This window comes from Danio rerio, chromosome 9 (assembly GCF_052040795.2).
Source record: "Danio rerio strain M-AB ecotype USA chromosome 9, GRCz13ab, whole genome shotgun sequence".
NCBI lineage: Eukaryota > Metazoa > Chordata > Actinopteri > Cypriniformes > Danionidae > Danio > Danio rerio.
Window position 1 is genome coordinate 9,126,505 of NC_141029.1, and position 19,864 is coordinate 9,146,368.

The window sequence follows — 19,864 nt, forward strand, 5'->3', positions numbered from 1 at the left end:
CAATATCTATTTTTTCCCTTTATGTGTCACTATTTGGGAAGGATGAGGGAAAAGGAGCGAAGACTGAATTGCAAAAAAATAATATGGGTTTTATTAATAATAAAGTACAAATAAAACAAAAAGGCAAAACAAACTACCCTAAGGGGGAAAGCATTACTAGAACACAAACTTGGCTGGGCTGGCGAGACAAGACAGGAGCATGAACACAGGGGAAGCAACGGATTGGCACAGGACAGCAGACATGAGGGGATTATAAACTGTAGTAAATTAACACACAAACAGATGAACATAATTAACTAATAATGGGTTAACAAGGAGGGTGGGACTAGACAATAGATGGGAGAGCAGATGACACAGAGACAACACAAGCCATGTGCTCACATAAAACAGGACAAGAACAGGTAGCCAATGAGAGAACTCATTAACCACGCGTTCACAATAACAGGACAAGACAGAAGCATGCGGCCACAATGTAAACACACAGCCATGTGCTTGGACAACACAAATAGACACAAGACACGAGCACACCATAGATGAACACCTTACCGTGCACTCACACATATGCAATGCGCATGTTTCATCTCAGCGTCAACCAAAACCAAAAGCAACTAGACGAAGACGCTGAGAATAAAACAGCACGATGTCAACAGTACAAAAGACAAACACGAGTACAAGAGCGCCCGCGTCCAAGGCACGCAGAGCCCGCGCGGCCGCATCAAGCGTGAGCGGCACACTCTGTGCACACCCACGATGGCGCGCGCACACACAGAGACACACACAATGACAGCTAGCTCTCTGCAACTCTCACATGGTCGCCCACTGAAGCTAAGCAGGGCTGAGCCCGGTCATACCTGGATGGGAGACCACATGGGAAAGCTAGGTTGCAGCCGGAAGTGGTGTTAGTGAGGCCAGCCTGCAGTCTGTGTGGGTCCTAATTCCCCAGTATAATGACGGGGATGCTATACTGCTCAGTGAGCGCTGTCTTTCGGATGAGACGTTAAACCGAGGTCCGACTCTCTGTGGTCGTTAAAAATCCCAGGATGTCCTTCGAAAAAGAGTAGGGATTTAACCCTGGCATCCTGGCCAAATCTACCCACTGGCCTCTGTCCATCATGGCCTCCTAACCATCCCCATATTCCAATTGGCTTCATCACTCTCTCTTCTCCACCAATCAGCTGGTGTGTGGTGTGCGGTCTGGCGCAAAAATGGCTGCCGTCGCGTCATCCAGGTGGATGCTACACACTGGTGGTGGATGAAGAGATCCCCCCCCCCCATTGTGTAAAGCGCTTTGAGTGCCCAGAAAAGCGCTATATAAATGTAAGGAATTATTATTATTTTAGTGTCCGGACTCTGCCACCAAAACAAGAATTTACAAGACCAGAGTGGCAGAACCCTGACATCATGTAATTAGCAAGGCTCCATACTGCATATTTGTGAACCTGGACTACAAAACTTGTCTTCGTTGCATGAGCCAAAATTTCTAGAATATATAATATTTTATGCCTTAAAGAATATTAAGTAAAATTATATTCCATGAAAATACAGTATTTTGTGAATGTTCTACTGTAAAATCATCTATCATCATCTATCAATCATATTATCCATAGTAATATGGATTGATAAACACTTTATTTAGACAGATTAAAGGGCAATTTTATCAATAATTTATATAATTTTTGAACCCTCAGATACCCGGTAGATACTCAAATGTTGTTAAGCCAAATATTGTCCTATCCTAATAAACTATACATCAATGGAAAGCTTATTTATTCAGAACCAATGTAATGTATAAATCTCAATAAAAATAATAAAATAAAAAATCACAGGTTTTGTGGTCCAGTATCACATGTATTATTATAACAAGTCATAAAAAGAACATTCTGGAGCTGACCATAGCTAGAAATATGTCCATATATCAATTTCCACAAAATGCATGACTTTCCAGGCCTGTAAATCACAATAAATAAATAAAAATCTGCTTTTAATCCAAACAAACATTTTGTTCACAGCTCAGCCAACATTTTTGAAGAGAATTTACGTTTATATCAAATACTGAGTACCCTATAAAACACATTTATTGGCGTTACTTGGCTGACAAAGTACATGCAAGTGCTTTATGAGCCTATGTAATATTTTCTAGAGAGAGGAAAACAAAATCGGAGAATAAGAAAGAAACATTGAGGGCAAGGAACTGGGATTGGGTCAGATAAAGGACTGTTGCTTCCTCTGCACTGGCATTCCATCCACCCTCTCTAGAGAGATGCAGGAACAGAGCGATCTGGCGTAGGCGGAACAGTGTGTAAGCCTAGTCATGTCCGTCAGAGGTTTTTTTCCCCTCTAACTGGACCTCGTCCATCCTCCTTCTCCCCACTCGCTCTCTCTCACACCCATCACCACATGTGCGGTTTCCAAGAATTAGACTGACAACCCACCCACAAGAAACTTTCACAGGCAGCCAGTCTCAAGAGCCTGAGAGATACGCAGCAGCACATAAGTCAAATGGAGGAATTTCTTTCACTGTCAGAGGATGTGTTAAGACTGATTGCAGCACATAAAGCTGTGCATTAACTATGTGAAGAATAACAGGAGAGTGTGTGTATTTAAAAGGTGTCAGAATTTGAGTTTTATGGTTTAAAGGTGTAGATACTGTATACTACATGTTTGGCATTCTATTCTGTCGAGCAAATAGCTCAGTATGTGAGATTTTTTAGAGTTCACCCCATGAACCGGGAGCATGTTCACTGTATGTGCACTACTAAATTAATTTTTTGGAATACTCCAATCCTTTGTATAGACTTTGCTGATATAACAGCTTAATATTTAAATAAATAAAATTTAAAAAAGACATCAAAAAGTGTATCGATTTGATGTTAAAATTAAAACATCCATTTGATATAAACACATTTATGCCCTTTTGAATACAAGAATAATGGCACAAATATTATAATAATATATTCAATTATAATTTCACGGTTGACATTAACTTTCTTGATCACTAGCCACTGCGACTGTCATGGTCACACAAGGAAGACAAAGATGGATAAACCTTTAAGAGTGTTTATTAGTACAATACAACAGATGCTGAGACATGAAGCAGATAAATGGTTTATAATGGAGAGCGATCTTATAGACAGTTCATATAGCAAAGTTTAGATCTTCAGTGATACACCATCAAAGCTTAGTCACTTCCCGTAAGCAGTTGTGTTTGCATCCACCGAAGAGTACGAGAGGAAGCAGGAGAGTTGATGAGAAGAACTATCTGACGTTGAGTGCGTGAAGGAGGTGAGTATATATAGTGTGTGGTGATTGTAGGTGCAGGTAATCAGTAATCGGGTGATTGTTAACAGGTTTAATGAGTAGTGGATGGTGATGGAGAGTGGTGATTGGAGCTGCAGGAACAAGCCGAGGGTGAGACAGCTGCTAGTATTTTTTCAACATTACTAGCCACTTACAACTTTCACTAGCCACAATTTTGTAGTTGGGGACATTATATTTTAAATGCATAAATTTGACTTTGGCATGTTAAAATGACTTGACTTACATTTTGTGTTTTTCCATATGCCTCATTTACCTTTTGTGTGTTGTGTATGACCTTGCTTAATGAGCATGAGCTGGTTTCATTGCTGCACCGCAATTAGTTTTCATTTCACTTGACTTTTTAGGGCTCAACACTACAGATTCAAGCTGCGGTCACACTAGAGTTTGTGTGTGCGAAATTCTGTCTGCGGGAACAAGATTATTAGACATTTAAAAAAAGTGAGCGATTGCTCCATGTTTTAAATTTCTGTCCAGACATGTCATGTTTTCATCCTCGATTGGTCTCATGCAGTCTAGTGATGCGATTTCGCAGATCAGAGTTCACCAAGTTTGAACTTTGCACCGCAGCAACAAGTGAAATTTTACGCATGACACAGCGTTTCCGGTCTGATGCATTTGCTTGCGTATGAATGGAAGTCAATGGGAGGAAAAGCCCAGTGTGACCGCAGCTTTAGTTTTTTTTTTTCTCTACCCACACAAAAAACATAAATAAATAAATAAAAATTAAATAATTCTTAGCCCAAAACTGTAAGCAAAATAAAGCAAGTGACAAACATACTGTGTGTTATAATGAAAGAATGATCACGTGAAAGGTTAAAGCGATAGCAACCTGCTGCTTACAAAAAGACCTTTAAAAAAATCTGGAGCTCTTGATAGCAGCAGGACTGTGGGTGCACGAGTGTCGCCTTTTGTCCAGTATATTTTAAAGAGAACCAATCACACCAGTTGCATTTCCAGGTATGGATTCTTTGTGCAAGGAACCATTTCTTTTTCAAACTTTTAAGCACTTGCACGTATCACCTGAAATCAGCCTTGACACTGAAGCCCTCGTCAGTGTGTCAGGATTAAGCTGCGGTCACACTTGACTTTTCTCCCCAGAGACCTCCATTCATAAGCACGCGAATGTGTCAGGCCGGAAATGCAGGGTCATGCGTCAAGTTCTGCAGGTTGCTGCGGTGCAAAGTTCAAGCTTGGTGAACTTTGACCTGCATAAATGCACCACTTGACTGCATGAGACCAATCAGGGATCAAAACATGACCTCTCTGAACAGAAATTTAAAACATGGAATTGCACGCTTTATAATGTCAAATAATCTTGTTTAATCCCACCCCTTTTCGCAGCGCCGTACGACAGAATTTCGCACACACAAACTCTAGTGTGACCGCAGCTTTACCTGTGTCGGGTGATCATCCTCTGATTCGGTATTCACTTGCTTTCTTTTGCTCACGTGAACACAGTAATTGTTGTTATCTCTCACGCTGGCCCCTCATTGGCCATTTTTATTGTTGAACTCTGCTTTTCAAGAAAACTACAGTTTCAAAATGATCTTCAACCAGTCAAAGTGGCCAGTGTGAATGATTAGCTGCGTCCCAAATCGCATACTTATGCACTATTCCACGCCATTTTGTAGTATAAATAGTGTAAGTAGTGTGTCACACTGAAAACTCTAAAAATAATAAGTGCAATTTAATTACCCGGATGATGCACTCATTTATCCGGTAAAATGAAGTGTGGAATCTTCAGTGTGGACACTTTACGCACTCAACGACCGCAGGTTTGCTCACGTAGCGGAAGGGGCGGAGCTATCGGGCGCACATGTTGGATAACTTTATTTATTTTGGATGGTGAAAGCAAAATTCTCCTACGAGACTGATTATAGCGCCTCCCGATGGTGAATGCGGTTATACTCACGGCAGGTATTATTTGATAATTTGGTCGTTTATTTCACTGATTTGACAACCGTCAAACGTCATTAGGGAAACGGTTTGAATTTCCGCTTAGTAAAAAAAAAAGTGTGCCATAGAGTGCAAAAGTACATTGCATAGTGTATAGTGTGCCATTTGGAACGCAGCTAGTGTCTAACGCACAGCAGCTGAAATCTCCCCTCATTTAGCGAGTGTTAATGTCAAGAACTGCCTACAATGTATGTAAACCACCTTGATGTCAAAATGACATCAAATTGGCATACTAACATTTGTCTTAATTAAAACTGACAAAATTATAATCAAATCAAATCAGTGATCTAAATTAAAATTTAAATTTAAATCTAAAATCATTTTAATAGGAAGAATTGGAAGATGCAAAAAATGAATATAGTATTTGGTGATCATATGGCATTACAAGCAGTTTACAAGCATTTTTTTTAAATCCAGATGTTTTTGACCATGCAAACCATAGGTTTTTCAGTGTTTTTCAACACAATCACAACGGTTAATTTACAGAAATACTGAACTGGATGGCAGTCTTACTGAACAAGACAATGTGAGTAGGTGCAAACGGTCCTCCAATTATTTTTTTCAGGGTGTGTCTTTCACGCGCTGTGGTTTTAGAGGTATTGCACTTATCGGTTAAGTTTACAGAGTTCACCTTCATTTACTTTGGCTGTTTTCTGCACTGCACTCAAGAGGGGGAATCTAATCTGTGCTTGCTTTAATGAAATGAGTTAACTACAGGAAGAGTGCTTGGGACAGTCCCACTAATCTGATATGAACTGGAGACACGTGAGACCATGAGAATCACAACTGATAAACAGGTTTCTAAAAACATACTGTGGTATTTAACTAAGACTCACCAGTCTTCCATTAATGCATAAATAAAGATTTTTTTTTTTAAATAAACAAGTAATGAATGGTTTGTCTGTTCTGCTTAAACAAGCATATATAATACACTGCCTGTCCAAAAAGAAAATATACACTAATATTTCATTGGACTGCCTTTAGCTTTGATTATTCACAATGGCATTGTTTTAATCTCAACACAGGCTCATTCTGAAAATGCAGTCCCGAGGATGTTTCTGGAGACCGTGAATTATGTAGCCGGAGGTACGTATGGCTGTATTTCATTTTTTTAGAACGTTATGGGGCGGTATGACACCGTTCCACTTACCAGCTGTCTGATTACCTCCGTGTGAAGGGCTTTCCCCGCTGCATACAGTTTGTCCAGTTAGCTTGTCGTGTACGTCGGGGAACTTGAAACACAGAAAGGAGTTGAGCACAACGACAATGACCGGGTTTGAGTCCAGGGAAGAGCGGTTCCAGAAATCAGGTAAGATAAAAACAGAATCCAAAAAATAAAGATAACAGGGTGAGAATATGGTCAAATCCGAAAATGTAGTAAAATTCTAACGAGGTATTTTCTTTTTCTGGATGGCTCTTGCAAATCATTGGTTGGGTTTAGGGAAGTAAGTGGGTAGGTGGGTCAATCGATAAAATTGGTTGGGTTTAGGAAAGGAGGAGGTTGGGTCAGTCGATTGGCCGGTCGCCCAGTTAATCATTCAGTCAGTCAGACAGACGGTCGGTTGACAGCGGCCTCTGGTGGGTTTACGCGAGAACAGCTTGGGCGTGAATGGCACTCACGATAGACATTTGAGATATGAAAAAGTGCACACAGCTGCCTCTTGTGGATTCGCGAAAACAAAAACTGCAAAAATATGTACCTCCCGGGACGTATTTTGCGGTCTCCAGAAATGTCCAGGGTTTGCCTGGGTTTGTTCAATCTGCTTCTTCAAATTTTACAACATTTCATTTTCATCAAGAATCGCGTTCATTTTAAGTCAAGATCTTGTATTGACGATGGAAGAGACGGATCACTACGCAATGTCAGTGCTTTTCCAGCACATCCCAAAGATTCTCAATAGGGTTAAGTTCTGGACTCTCTGGTGGCCAGTTCTTGCGTAAAGATTGTCTCATGCTCCCTTATCCACTCTTTCACAATCTAAGACTGATGAATCTTGGCATTGTCATCTTTAAATATGCCTATTGATCATTGACCATTGGGAAGAAAAAATCTAAAGTAAAATAAATCATTATTTCGTCACATCATGTTTCAGAACCTACGTAGACCTGACTGACTGCAGCATCTCCAGACTGTAACATCTTTTGTTTGTTAGGCTCTAGGCATGATGGGTGCATCACATCATCTGCCTCTCTTTTTACCCTGGTGCATCCAGTGCTCTGGAACACACAGTAGGTCTCAAACTTGTCTCATGGAAAGCCCTAGCTTTGCATAGCTCCATCCACCTCCAACTCACACCTGCTTAATAGTCTGTACTAGCCTTGAACACCTTGATTGGTTTGATCAGCTGTGTTTAATTAGGGTTGGAGCAAAACTGCAGAGCTGCGACCCTCCAGGAATTGAGTTTGAGACCTCAGCTCTGAAACCATGTAAATCAGCATTTGTTAGACCACATGACCTTCTTCCATTGCTCCAGAGTCCATTTTTTATGCTCCCTAACAAACAGAAGTTTGTTTTTTTTCACAATTAGCTTCAATGATGTGCTTTTCTTAAGGCTACACAGCTGTTCAGTTCAAATTCCATGAGTTACCTTCACATTTAGCAAGAGGAAATGCTCTTATTTCCACAGTTTAACATAGCCTAAGTTATACTGAGGCTATGTTTATTTTTAATTCACCAGACCTTTACATGAACACAGATTTATTTCTGACCACATTTCTTCCTTAAAGATGATGGTTGCCCATTATACTTATACTTAAGACTAATCAGTTTGTTTAGTTAAATTTAGGTGGTGATTTTTTAGGACATGCAATGAATAATCATTTCAATTTGTTTGTTAGGAATATTCTTCACCTCTTTTTTGCAAGAATCAGCCTGGTGAAACTGCTGAAAGAGTGACTGTTCCGAAAGCACATCTTTAGTCCTCATGAACATTTCGTTTTACCAAATATTTAGACGCCCAAGAGAAAAAACAAACACATGATTTATGATGAACCACACTCACATGCCACCAATGTCGCAAGGGTTTGGGGTGGATTCTGCAATACACACTAGTTCTTTTCCATCCATTTTACAGAACAATCCATGTACACTGATCGAGCTCAGAATCACGTTCACATTTCTAGTTGTTCTAGTTCACTTTTGAATGTGTATTTTTGGAGAGATTGGCATGACTTATTTGTTTACTAGAAAAACTAACTTGATTTAACAGAATTTCCAGATTTTTTTTCTATTGACATTCCGTCAAAGCAAGGCAACAGCAACAAATGGGTACACCTTTTGGTGTGTCACAGACAATACAGAGTAAAACTTGTTGTTCACGGGTTTATGTTATTATAGTTGTTATAACAGTGTTCACAAACCTGACTTTTATACCACTCGCAAATGGCATCAATTACCCAACAGCGCTGAGGTGACAGAGAGGCAGCTGTGAGTGGCAAATTATGGCTGTTTCACTGGAAAGTGACAAGAGATTACGAATTCACACACTTTCAGAGACAATTCATGTGGAGGTCAACATCCACTGCACTTTTACGAATAGCAAATAACAATATTGCGAATAATAAAATAATTCCATCAATGATAAATCCAACTAAGCAATTATGTGTTTAATAAACATCTAATAGACATCTAAACGTTGACAGCTTGGCTAAAACAAGGCTAAATTTGGGCAGTCTGTGAAAATTTCATGGATATTTAAGAATAGCCCAAAACTAAACTAGAAGTCAAATAGACACATTAGACAGACTTTATACGTGTAGTCATTCATTTCTGTTTAGTTGATGACTAGTCTAGTTTTGGCCTATTCTTAGACGTCTATTAGATTTTTACTGACAGCCCTAATTAAGCCTTGATTTAGCCAAGATGACTATGTTTAGACGTCTATTAAAACTTCTTTTAAAAAACAAAAAAAAATGACATCTACGTATCAGACATTTAAATAAGGTATTGACTAAAGCAGAGATATATCTGTGACTTTTATATTTTACATGTTTTAGATTATTTTAAATATTTATTTTGGGGGTGGTGGACACATGAAGTGATTATTTATTTATTCTGTATTGTTTTATTTAATTTTTATTTTTTGTGTGTGTGTTCTGTTATGAAATGATGACTCTTGACTGCAAACCAAATTTACCTTCGGGTATAAATAAAGTGACCTAACCTACAGTAAATCTATCAATCCATCATTTCATCCCTCCATCCATCCATCCATGCATCCATCCCTCCATCTATCTGTCCATCCGTCCGTCCATCCGTCCATCCATCCATTCATCCGTCCATCCATCCATCCCTCCATGCATCCGTCCCTCCATCCGTCCCTCCCTCCATCCGTCCCTCCCTCCATCCGTCCATCCATCCATCCATCCATCCACTTGCGTTTAGAAGAAGATTGCAAAGTATAACCATTTAAAATGATAATTAATTTGCATTTTGTAATTCATAAAAATGGTATTTTAATAAATAAATATACACGCACTAATTGTTACAATGTTAGTGTGTGTCTTCTGTAAATCATGTGAAAAAAATGACGATAATCGTATTTCCTGTCAGATATTTACAAAAAATATGTAACAATAGAATATTTATTTCTAAAATAAATAAATAGCTTGCTCGCAGTTTCGTAATTCATCAACATTTATTTTCTTCTATTCTAGGGCATTTGTTAGCTTTACTGTACTTTGAAAACAGAAATTAGTCAATACTCTTCAGACAGATATGCTCCTGCAGATATCTGCAACATCAAGCCTGCATGCATTCATGAATTCCACCAAACTGCCAAATGTAACACTTTTTTTTTAAATCAATCATGGTCACAATAAATCACTCCGTTAGGTTTTAGATCACCCAAACACCTATCACCTCCTGAAACCTCGCTCTGCACGTGCTCCACACTAAAACCCCGCCCTCAGCAACTCCACCAAATAAAAACACACAACCAGTAAAGTGCTCTCAAACTAATGCATCTATAACAACTATGTGCAGGAGAAAACATGATTTCATTCTTAGTTTTGGGATAAAAATGTAGTGAGACTCATTCAGTTATACTGGATTCTTCATTTAAACAAATGGAAAACAAAGTCCAGATGGTTACGGATAAGTTTACACAAGTTTTGTGTTAACCATAGCAATGTGCAAGCAAGCGTACAATACTCTGAATGAGAAGCCAAGGTTGTCTGCTGTTTTAGCCACAGAAAAAGGAAAACCTGGCTTACAAAGGCAGGCATGCCCTGCAAGAAACATCACCTAAGCTAAAATAAAATATTTAAATTAGTATTTATAAAACAGTAGGTGAACAGTATCCGGATGACTTAGTGCTCAAACGATAGATTATTTACTTGGAGAGGATTTATGAATGGAAGCAAAGCAATGGAACTGATGCCATGGGTCACATGGCAGTAATAGCATGACGAATGCCAGTTCAGATTACATACATACTATCATTATTCATATTAAGGCTCCACAATATATATCAATACCACAATATGCAAATGTACTCATATTTTGACATGCAATTTGTGGGGTCATCGCAAAATTTAACCCTAAAAGATTTTCATTTGGCAGTGCTTTTTAAGACTGTGCTAGATTTCAAGTGAACTTAAAACAAGAACTTGTAAAGTTTGAAGCTTTTATACCAATTAATTGTTTAATTGTTTTACAATGAAGACTACACGGTGCTATTTTATGAATGATTATTAAATTTATATACATCAGATCTGTTAGATTTCACAGTAATAATATAAATCATGGTTTACTTCATTCGCATGTTTGTTCGATTTTATTCACCTATTCTTGTAATTTGTTTATTATATTTTATGCAGATTCCCTATTACAATTTCAAGCTATCTAAAATGATAAACTGGTTCCAAATAGAATCATAAGTTGTGAAAATCAAGTTATAAATTGAGAAATTATATAATAGTATAAACTATAATATAGATCACAGGCAAAAAAAATATTTTGCAATGACATTTTCCCCCAAAATTCATACAAAATTTCCCCCAATTCATACTATGAAGAATCTAATTATTGTGAAGTAAGCTTTGAAACAAACGTGGCACCAATTAGTGGCCTTTACATGCGCTATGACACACACAGTTGTTCATACAAGAGGGAAATAGTTCGAAATCCTAACTTTTATGCCTTTCATAATCATCAGAAACAGATCAGATGTGTTTGTGTTCAATTGGATGTTTGCATCATTGCTGCATGGTGCTGATTATTCTTTATTATTTTACTTTTATAACATTACTAAAAAAATTTTTCCTGTCCCTGATGTAATTGGTTTTATCATTATTTTACTTCAGTCAAGCAAATAAAGTACTTTGAAATTCAACATAGAGGGTGGGGGTGGGGGGTGAAGGAGTAATACAACCCCCAGATGAGACCAAAGAGGAGTGGCACATTTAAGCCAAGAGAAAAGCCACAGAAGAAATGCACAATATACCAAGATTAATGTGAGCATCATAAGTGAGTTCAACAGGCAATCCAGTCAAATTCCAGACTATAGCTTAGATTAATTTACCTAATTAACAATTAAAAACAATGCAAATATATATATAGTTGTCATGTTATAGATTGCATGAAGCATATTTAAAGCACAGAATTCATTTTAGTTGCAGACAACTTTAGGACGTGATATCAGATTTGCTTTGAAGAAGTACTTAGCTTTTAGTGGGAATTTCTGTCGAAGTATACACTTAATATGTATTCCAGTCTACTACTTTATTAACATTAAGTAGAACTTGAGTTCAAGCAAGTCGCGCGCAAGTTGTACGCACTTATCTGTGCGCGCGACTTGCGCCTCAAGAGCGTATAACGGAACTTTAATGTCCGAAACTGCGACATTTGTAAAAGAAATATATAGTTGATCATAACTTAGTTTTCCCGTTACACTTACCTTAGCTGTACTCTCGTCTATGCTCAAGAAGACTGCGAGGAGAAAAACAGTGACACATGGAAGCCGCATCTTCACACCAATGAATAATGTTGTCCAAAAGGACACGCTGATGACGGATTCTTCTCCGTTTCAAGCAATTTTCGCCTTCCTTCTTCCCGAGCTTGAACTATACGTTTGTCTGCATCTTTGCCCTAAACGTTATGTGGCTGTTGTTGAAAGTAAAGTCTTGTAGAAGAGCCCACCACACCCCCGTCAAACCACGACCACCCATCAATACGCACTGACACAACCCTGTTTAGAACAACTATCACTCGCATTTCAACATTGTTAGGAGAAGTTTGAGTCTCGGAGATCTGTATTTCCTCTTTTAAATGCTTTTGCAAGGTGGATTTTAGGTGAGACTATCAACTTTCCTGAGGCGTGAACGCGGAGCGCGTGCTACTGGAAGAGTGCGAGATCTAGGTAAACTCAAACCGTCACTTCACTGCAAGAAATTACACAAAATATCGCGTTTAAATGTCTGATATTGTTATCAAACGCGATCAAATAGTAACCAAATGGTCTGTTTGAAGTCGTTTGACACATTAGCAGAGTGTGTCATGTTAGGGTAACATGTTAGCTTGTTTTTGTTTGCTTGGTAAACTGGTTTTAATATTGATCGGTGTATGTACGCAGTCAGTTCGAGAATAAAATAAGTATATTCTTGGGTCATTACGGTATTTTAAGCTAATGGAAGGTTGGAATATCTAGTTACCATGTTTAAAACACATCTAAAAAACTAGTTGGATATTTCAGCTACGCTTGATGTAAACATGCAGTGCTTAATATATTGTCCATATGGGCTTTAAACTGCAAGAACTAACTTAAGCCAATTTGTAACCTACAGATCATTGAGTATGCAGTAACAGGACACTGGCATTTGGGCTGAAGGAGAGATTTCATCTGTTTTTAGGCTCGTATGGAGGGTGAGAATCATCTGCAGCACTGGAACACATTAAGGTAAATCCTGTTGTTTGCTACTTTGTTGTAGAACACACACGTTTGCACACATATTAATGCACATTTTTTTCTCATATTGCAGGTGTTTTCTGTTGTGTCTTGTAGTCCTTATCCTTACGACAGATGTCAACGCAGTAAGTGTGCATTTAATTTCACTGTATAAATTGTGGAAGATTAAATCCAAATATTAAACTGTGATTTGTGCTTCATTTATGGTGCAAGACACTTTAACCAAACCCCTTCAGATGAGTGGGAGTGTCCTTGTTTGTATTACAAGTTCCTCATGTGCAATTCACAAGTGCACTGGTCTTCCCATGGGCATACTGCTTCAATTAAAAGACATGCACAAGGCTTAAATGCGACCATTTGACACTGGTGAAGTCCCACATCAATTAGGTATGGTTTGTTAGTGGTAAAATAACCAACTGGTGTCCCACAGTGAATGGTTTGAGGTTAATGAAGAAAATGTGTTCAGAGTCTGTGAGTGGCTATGAGTTAATACTCACAAACTGACACTTAATAGTAAAACAATTTTCTGTGTGAAAGCAAAAGTAAGATATTAATTATACTGTGTAAAATACACGTGTGCTTATTTACTTTTTGTCATTGGTGCCCCTTTTAACCGATGCTCATTTGAAATCATTGAGATGAATAATGGTGCCTTAGGGTGAAATGTTCATTAACTGCATTCAAGCTTCTACTGTTTTCATAAAGAGGTCACATTGCAAAGTTTCATGATATATTCTACAAGTGATCTTTAACAGAGCAAGAAAGTTTCTACGGTATTTTCTATTTTATTTTTTACATCTGGAGAATCTCTTATTTATTTTACAATTTTTAAAAATGATTTATGAGGTCAGTATTGAGCAATTCCTGTGTTATGGATGTGCCGTTTGCAGTCATAACTCAAAAATTAAATTCACATAGTATATGTTGATATTATATTGAAACATCTGTTTATTTACCAAAACTACTAACCACAGAGTTGTAAGATCAGAAAGAATTCTTTAAAAATATGTAATATTTTAAATGAGGAAAATAATCATGCTTTATAGATTTGTACAAATAATGCTAATAAAAATGATAAGAGTTGGCTCTATATTTAAAAAAAATAATTGATTTTATTTTACATTTTTGCATTTATGAGGAAAAAGCTTCATTATGGATATGACATCTCTTCGTTATACTGTAGATGTGACAGATGTGAAATTGCCACTCGTGTGACTTTGGTAAATCAAATATAATTGTTTGAAAACATTGACAGAGATGTTTATGAGTGCTTTTACAATACTGTGAAATACAAGCCTACACAAACTTAGAAAGGGTTTTGCTTTTTTGGTAAATTTTTTATGATGGCAAGGTTGACATTTGCATGGAATTGCTCATTATTTTTCTGAATACAGAACAAACCACTGTTGTCCAGATGCATGCCAAATTACCTAACTTACACTCTTAACCTAATTACCATTTTTACAGATGCTAGGACACATTTTTCAAAACTTACTGTAGGTCATGTTTTCAAAACTTTTCACACAGTGAGCACAACAGAAGTCTATTTGGGCTAAACTGAGGATCAATTATCATTGTTTTGGCACAAAATGTATTCAATGGCTACATCTCTCAAATTTCATCAATTCTTTTTTCACTCAGACACAACAACTGCCAAAAATCTTTGTACGTACATGACATTTTGCACGTGCTTACATACTGTTTTCAAAACTGTTAAACTTATGTTCAAAACAAACATAATGCAAAACTAAATAAGACAGCAAAATTCAACAGCAATATTTTATTGAAACATATTTCAAATCTAAAAATGCAGTTTAACCAGCAAGGTTAGCATCATCATTGTATATCAGTGGATGTGTGTATACAAATTCTCGTATTTTGGAATTACTTAGTGGAAAAAAAATAAACATAAATAAACAACATGAAATATTGATGAATTCTGCATCATGTCTGATTCATTCCAGTAACATATATTGCTATTATAAACAGTTGTGTCCTTGTTTTCCACAAGAAAACACTGGGTAATGCTACATGTTGTTAGTGTTTTTTAGGTCATTGTTTTGTGGGTGACAAAGTGTGTCTTTTGGCTGTCAAACTTTGCTAGTGTTCTGGAATAATGGGTTTATTTGAGACCTGAATAAAGTGTTTTGGTAGTTGTAGTGCATTTTGAATGTGAAATGGACTGCTTTGCCAAGCTGAAAGTCGTTTAGGAGAATTGAGTGAAGAGTTTTGTGTCCTAGCGTCTGTAAAAACTGTAACCTAGTTAAGCTTTTAAATTTCTCTTTAAACTGAATATCAGTATCTTGCAAAATAGCTTGTAAAATATTATGTACTGTCATCATGGCAAAGACAAAATAAATTAGTTATTAGAAATAACTAATATGTTGTTTTTAAAAATGTGTGTAAAATATTCACTGCTTTATTCAGTATGTAATAGTATTTGAAATACTTTCTGTTTTTTTTATTAATATTATGTGCACTTTTTATTAATTTACTGATTTCTTTGAGGGGATGATCAATGAGCAAGTGTATGTATTTGCTTTTTATAATCATGTGAAATGTAACATTGTGAAATCAGTTCACAAATTAAAATCCAAAGAGTCAAAGGAAACAAGAGAACAGGAGCTTTTGTTTCTGCTTGGATAACCATATCTACACATAATGCTGGGAGATTTGATAAGCTGGCATGGAGATAGCTCATTTTAATGGCTGTTTGAACACATGAGTATTTGCACTTCCAAAGCAGTTGGGTCAAATGCATTTTAATCTACCTCTGAAAGTTGTCAAAAGTTGATAGGCTCAAAACATTTCAGACAACAAACCTGCTTTTAGTGTTGCCCATTTGCGATCAGGTGAAATCAATAAATAAACAGAGCTCAAGTTCAATCAAAAAAGTACAAAAATGGAGGGTATTTAGTATCGTGTATTGGCTGTTGATTGGATTTTTAGATGTGGGCAGTGCTTGTAAAAGAGGTGACAGTTGAATGAGAGCTTGTAGAGATGGAGTTAAAAGTTAGGAGTAGTCCTGGATGCATAACTAGAGGAAAATGTTGATCTTGTAATGCCATTTTTTATAAATCTCAAAAACCTGAAAAGTTAATCTTAAAAGCCAACATATTATATGTTTATTGGAACACATATATGGTTATTTTGGGTACACTGAAAAAAGTGTTGCATGCAGAACTGTTGCAAACAATTTATTTGTGTTGAATTTAAACAAACAAATTAAATTTAATAATGTTCAACTTAATTTGCTTGTTTAAATTCAACCCAAATAAATTGTTTACAACCCCTTAACGTAAAAAAAAATTGTAAATTCAAGGAATCATCTTTGAGTAATTATTTTCAGTGTAGCTCTCATCATACCTACAGTAGGTTATCCACCTTATTATCCCCATACTCATTGTTATTGTGGTTTACGCAGATTAATATTGGATGGAATAGTTGGGTTTTACCTTGGGCAGGAGTGTCCATATGTGTTATGATGAGTGTCCCAACTCTTCTTACAGTCTGGGGATGGTTTCAGCATGAGAACATCTTTCTTTTCCTGATGCACATGCTGCATCTCACCAGCAGCTAACACAGCAAGTTCAAAAGACCTGATAGTTTTCCAGCTGCCTGTAAAAGCTCCTTCAGCTCTAGATCTAGCTTTAGTATGCATTTTTGCACCTTGTTTATTATTATTTATTTATTTATTTATTTATTTATTTATTTAATAAAACGTAAAAACGTGGTGGATAAGTTGGAGGTTCATTCCGCTGTGGCGACCCCAGATTAACAAAGGGACTAAGCAGACAAGAAAATGAATGAATTTTTATTTTTATTATTATTATTTATTATCATTATTATTATTATTATTATTATTATTATTATTATTAATGCATACTGTATAAGACGATGGTATAATGCCATAACTGCACTGACATGGCTGAAACATGTCAATCCTAACCTATAATTAAATATATTGAAAACACATATTACATTTAAGTTATTTGCATGATTTTCTACTTCACTTTGCTCTCGGTGTATTCAGTCTGGTCCACTGTAAGTTTATGTGATGACAGAAATTAAACAAATGCTCACTGGAAATGTGGGCTTCAGCCTACATTTGTTTTTGTGAAACTGCACTGTGAAACATATGTTTGGCTACAGAATTCTATGTAAAATGAACGCTACAGAACTATTTGGTTCCCTTTCACATTAATGATATATACAGAGACATATCAACAAATAAAGGATTTTTCTCAAGCAGTTCTTTGACAAAACAAAATAAATACCACAAAACAGCTTAATTGTGTCTATGATTTGTAATCAAATGTTTGCCTTTCCGGTCTATCTCCATATTTACATACGATTTATAACGTGGTCAGTTTGCACAGTAGCTCAATTTGTACAGTGCAGTACTTGCAGTAGTGTAAGGTAACAAATTACAAATACTCAAATTTCTTTAACTGAGTAGTTTGTCTCAGCAATTGGAACTTACTAAATAGTACTTTTACTTTCTCTTGAGTACAGTTTTAGTTCAATACATAATGTCACGTTTTCACACACATTGCACGCAAACCCATCAGCGTATTACTCAATACTCACTACTCTTGAGTACTTTAAAAGAGCTATTTTTACTTCTATTTAAAGTGATATTTACAACAGACACTTTTACTCGCACTACATTTTTGGGCAAGTATAGTGATCCCTCGCTATAAGCAGTTCACTTTTTGCGGCCTCGCAGTTTTGCTGACTTTTTTCATGTAATTTGACATGCTTTTATTCTACAGCGCATTGTGTTCTGTCTCCTGATTAGCGCATTGTGTTCTGCGTCCTGACTGGCTGTAGGCCACTTTCAATCAATCTCCTCCTTGACATGTCTCCTATATAGTACAGAATGCTTTCAGCTTGCCAAATTTACATACATCTTCAATCACTAGCAGTGTGACTCTGAAGTGCTGTACTGTATGTTTGCAAGTTTACTCCCCACAATGTCGACGAAACGTTCTGTGTAGTCAAATGCACCTGCGGTAGTACCCAAAAGGCAGAGTTGCTAACCATTGCACAAAAATTTGAACTTCTGGACATGCTAACGGAAGGTAGAAGTTACGTGGCTGTAGGTCGCCATTACAGAATAAATAAATGAAGATCAAATTGTTTTGATCTTTGGTTTCATTCTATAATACTGGACTTATTTGTCTACCAAGCTTTGAACTTTGAGAGTGTTTAAGCAAGAGAGAAAAGTGTGAAAATGTAAATGCCTGTCTAAGAAAAGTGTATAAGATGTGTAGTGAGGGGTTTTACAGCCTTAAAACATCTATAATAACAATATTAAAGATTAAAGCAGACTACTTTGCAGATTTCACCTATTGCGCGTTATTTTTAGAACGTAACTCCTGCGAATAACGGGAAACAACTGTAATGTTACTTTTACTTGAGTATGATTATTCAGTACTCTTTCCACCTTTCGGATGAGACGTTAAACCGAGGTCCTGACTTTCTGTGGTTGTTAAAAATCCCAGGATGTCCTTTCGAAAAAGAGTAGGGATTTAACCCTGGCATCCTGGCCAAATCTGCCCACTGGCATCTGTCCATCATGGCCTTCTAACCCTCCCCATATCATAATTGGCTTCATCACTGTCTCCTCTTCACCAATCAGCTGGTGTGTGGTGTGCGGTCTGGCGCAAAATGGCTGCTGTCGCGTCATCCAGGTGGATGCTGCACACTGGTGGTGGATGAGGAGATTCCCCCCAATTGTTTAAAGCGCTTTGCGTGCCCAGAAAAGCGTTATATAAATGTAAGGATTTATTATTATTAATTATTATTACCTTGTGATGCAGAACACTCAAGTTTGAGTCTGGTTAAGCAAGGTTCCACAAAGCTAAAAGCACTGTAAAATCAAAGTTCATGTGATCGCAGTGAAGGACGTGTATCTAAAGCTTAACATAACCAAACACACCATATTTAAGTTTTGCAAAAAAAAAAAAAAATGTAAATTAAATAAAATGATGGGTTATTTCCAATGAGTCTGAGTGTCAGAAAACCCACTAAAAATAAGATGATAAAAACTGCACAGAGCCATGGAAACAGAGCAGTGACAAACTATTTGGAAGAAACTATAAAAGTATTTATTATTATTATTATTATTATTAATAAAAAGACTCTTTGAATTTGGGTTAGCCACCCTGATAAGGACAACATGTGCTTTGCGAAAGAGCTTGTGGAGTGCCGATAGCTCCCTCTACGACTACTGTTGGTATTAATATCATAAGCTTTTTTTTTTCAAAGTTAAACTGATTTCTCTGAAAAGAAGAAGAAACCTCCTTGTCTTAAGCTTTATCAGATTTTGTGCCTCCCTGATCAGAAACTTGTGACAGGGGTAGGCTGAGGCTGTGCATTAAACAGTTACAAGGAGTGTAGTGATTTCAGGTTTCAGGCCGAGATATTTTTAGACAGGCAATGATCCTTCCTACAGCATATGGTTATTGTAGGGCAGTAAAGACTATATGGTGCCCGATGAAGATCCTTAACAGCTTTGCGCAAAAATTGCCCACATTAATGCAATGTAAATATATGCAGTCATAAACACACAGTCTTTTTGCAATCCAAGACCAAATAAGCTATCTTTCAAAATTAACCAGAAAGGTTCTATTGCATTATTTCATACAATTGTTAAATTGTTCTCTGATATCTACATA

General features: G+C 37.0%; 2 protein-coding genes across 26 annotated transcripts in view; one reads left to right on the plus strand and one right to left on the minus strand.

Annotated features, from left to right (window-relative positions):
• The window catches only part of col4a1 (collagen, type IV, alpha 1), a 101,097-nt gene extending 88,720 nt beyond the window's left edge, over positions 1 to 12,377 (minus strand). The window contains exon 1 of the mRNA XM_087267486.1: positions 12,174 to 12,377. Within this exon, the coding sequence (XP_087123612.1) occupies positions 12,174 to 12,242 (69 nt within the window). The 5' untranslated portion in view covers positions 12,243 to 12,377. The remainder of the gene's footprint in view (positions 1 to 12,173) is intronic.
• Positions 12,378 to 12,486: 109 nt separating this feature from the next.
• Positions 12,487 to 19,864, plus strand: part of col4a2 (collagen, type IV, alpha 2) — a 150,357-nt gene continuing 142,979 nt past the window's right edge. For 19 of the 25 annotated variants that reach the window (XR_015499176.1, XR_015499181.1, XR_015499178.1 and 16 more), the window contains exons 1-3: positions 12,487 to 12,635; positions 13,060 to 13,172; positions 13,255 to 13,306. Coding sequence is in view for 3 of the 25 variants with exons in the window: in XM_087267483.1 (XP_087123609.1) it covers positions 13,132 to 13,172; positions 13,255 to 13,306 (93 nt within the window). In the remaining 22 variants the exon portion in view is untranslated. The remainder of the gene's footprint in view (positions 12,636 to 13,059; positions 13,173 to 13,254; positions 13,307 to 19,864) is intronic. The other 6 variants (XR_015499195.1, XR_015499196.1, XR_015499197.1 and 3 more) reach the window with 2 other exon arrangements.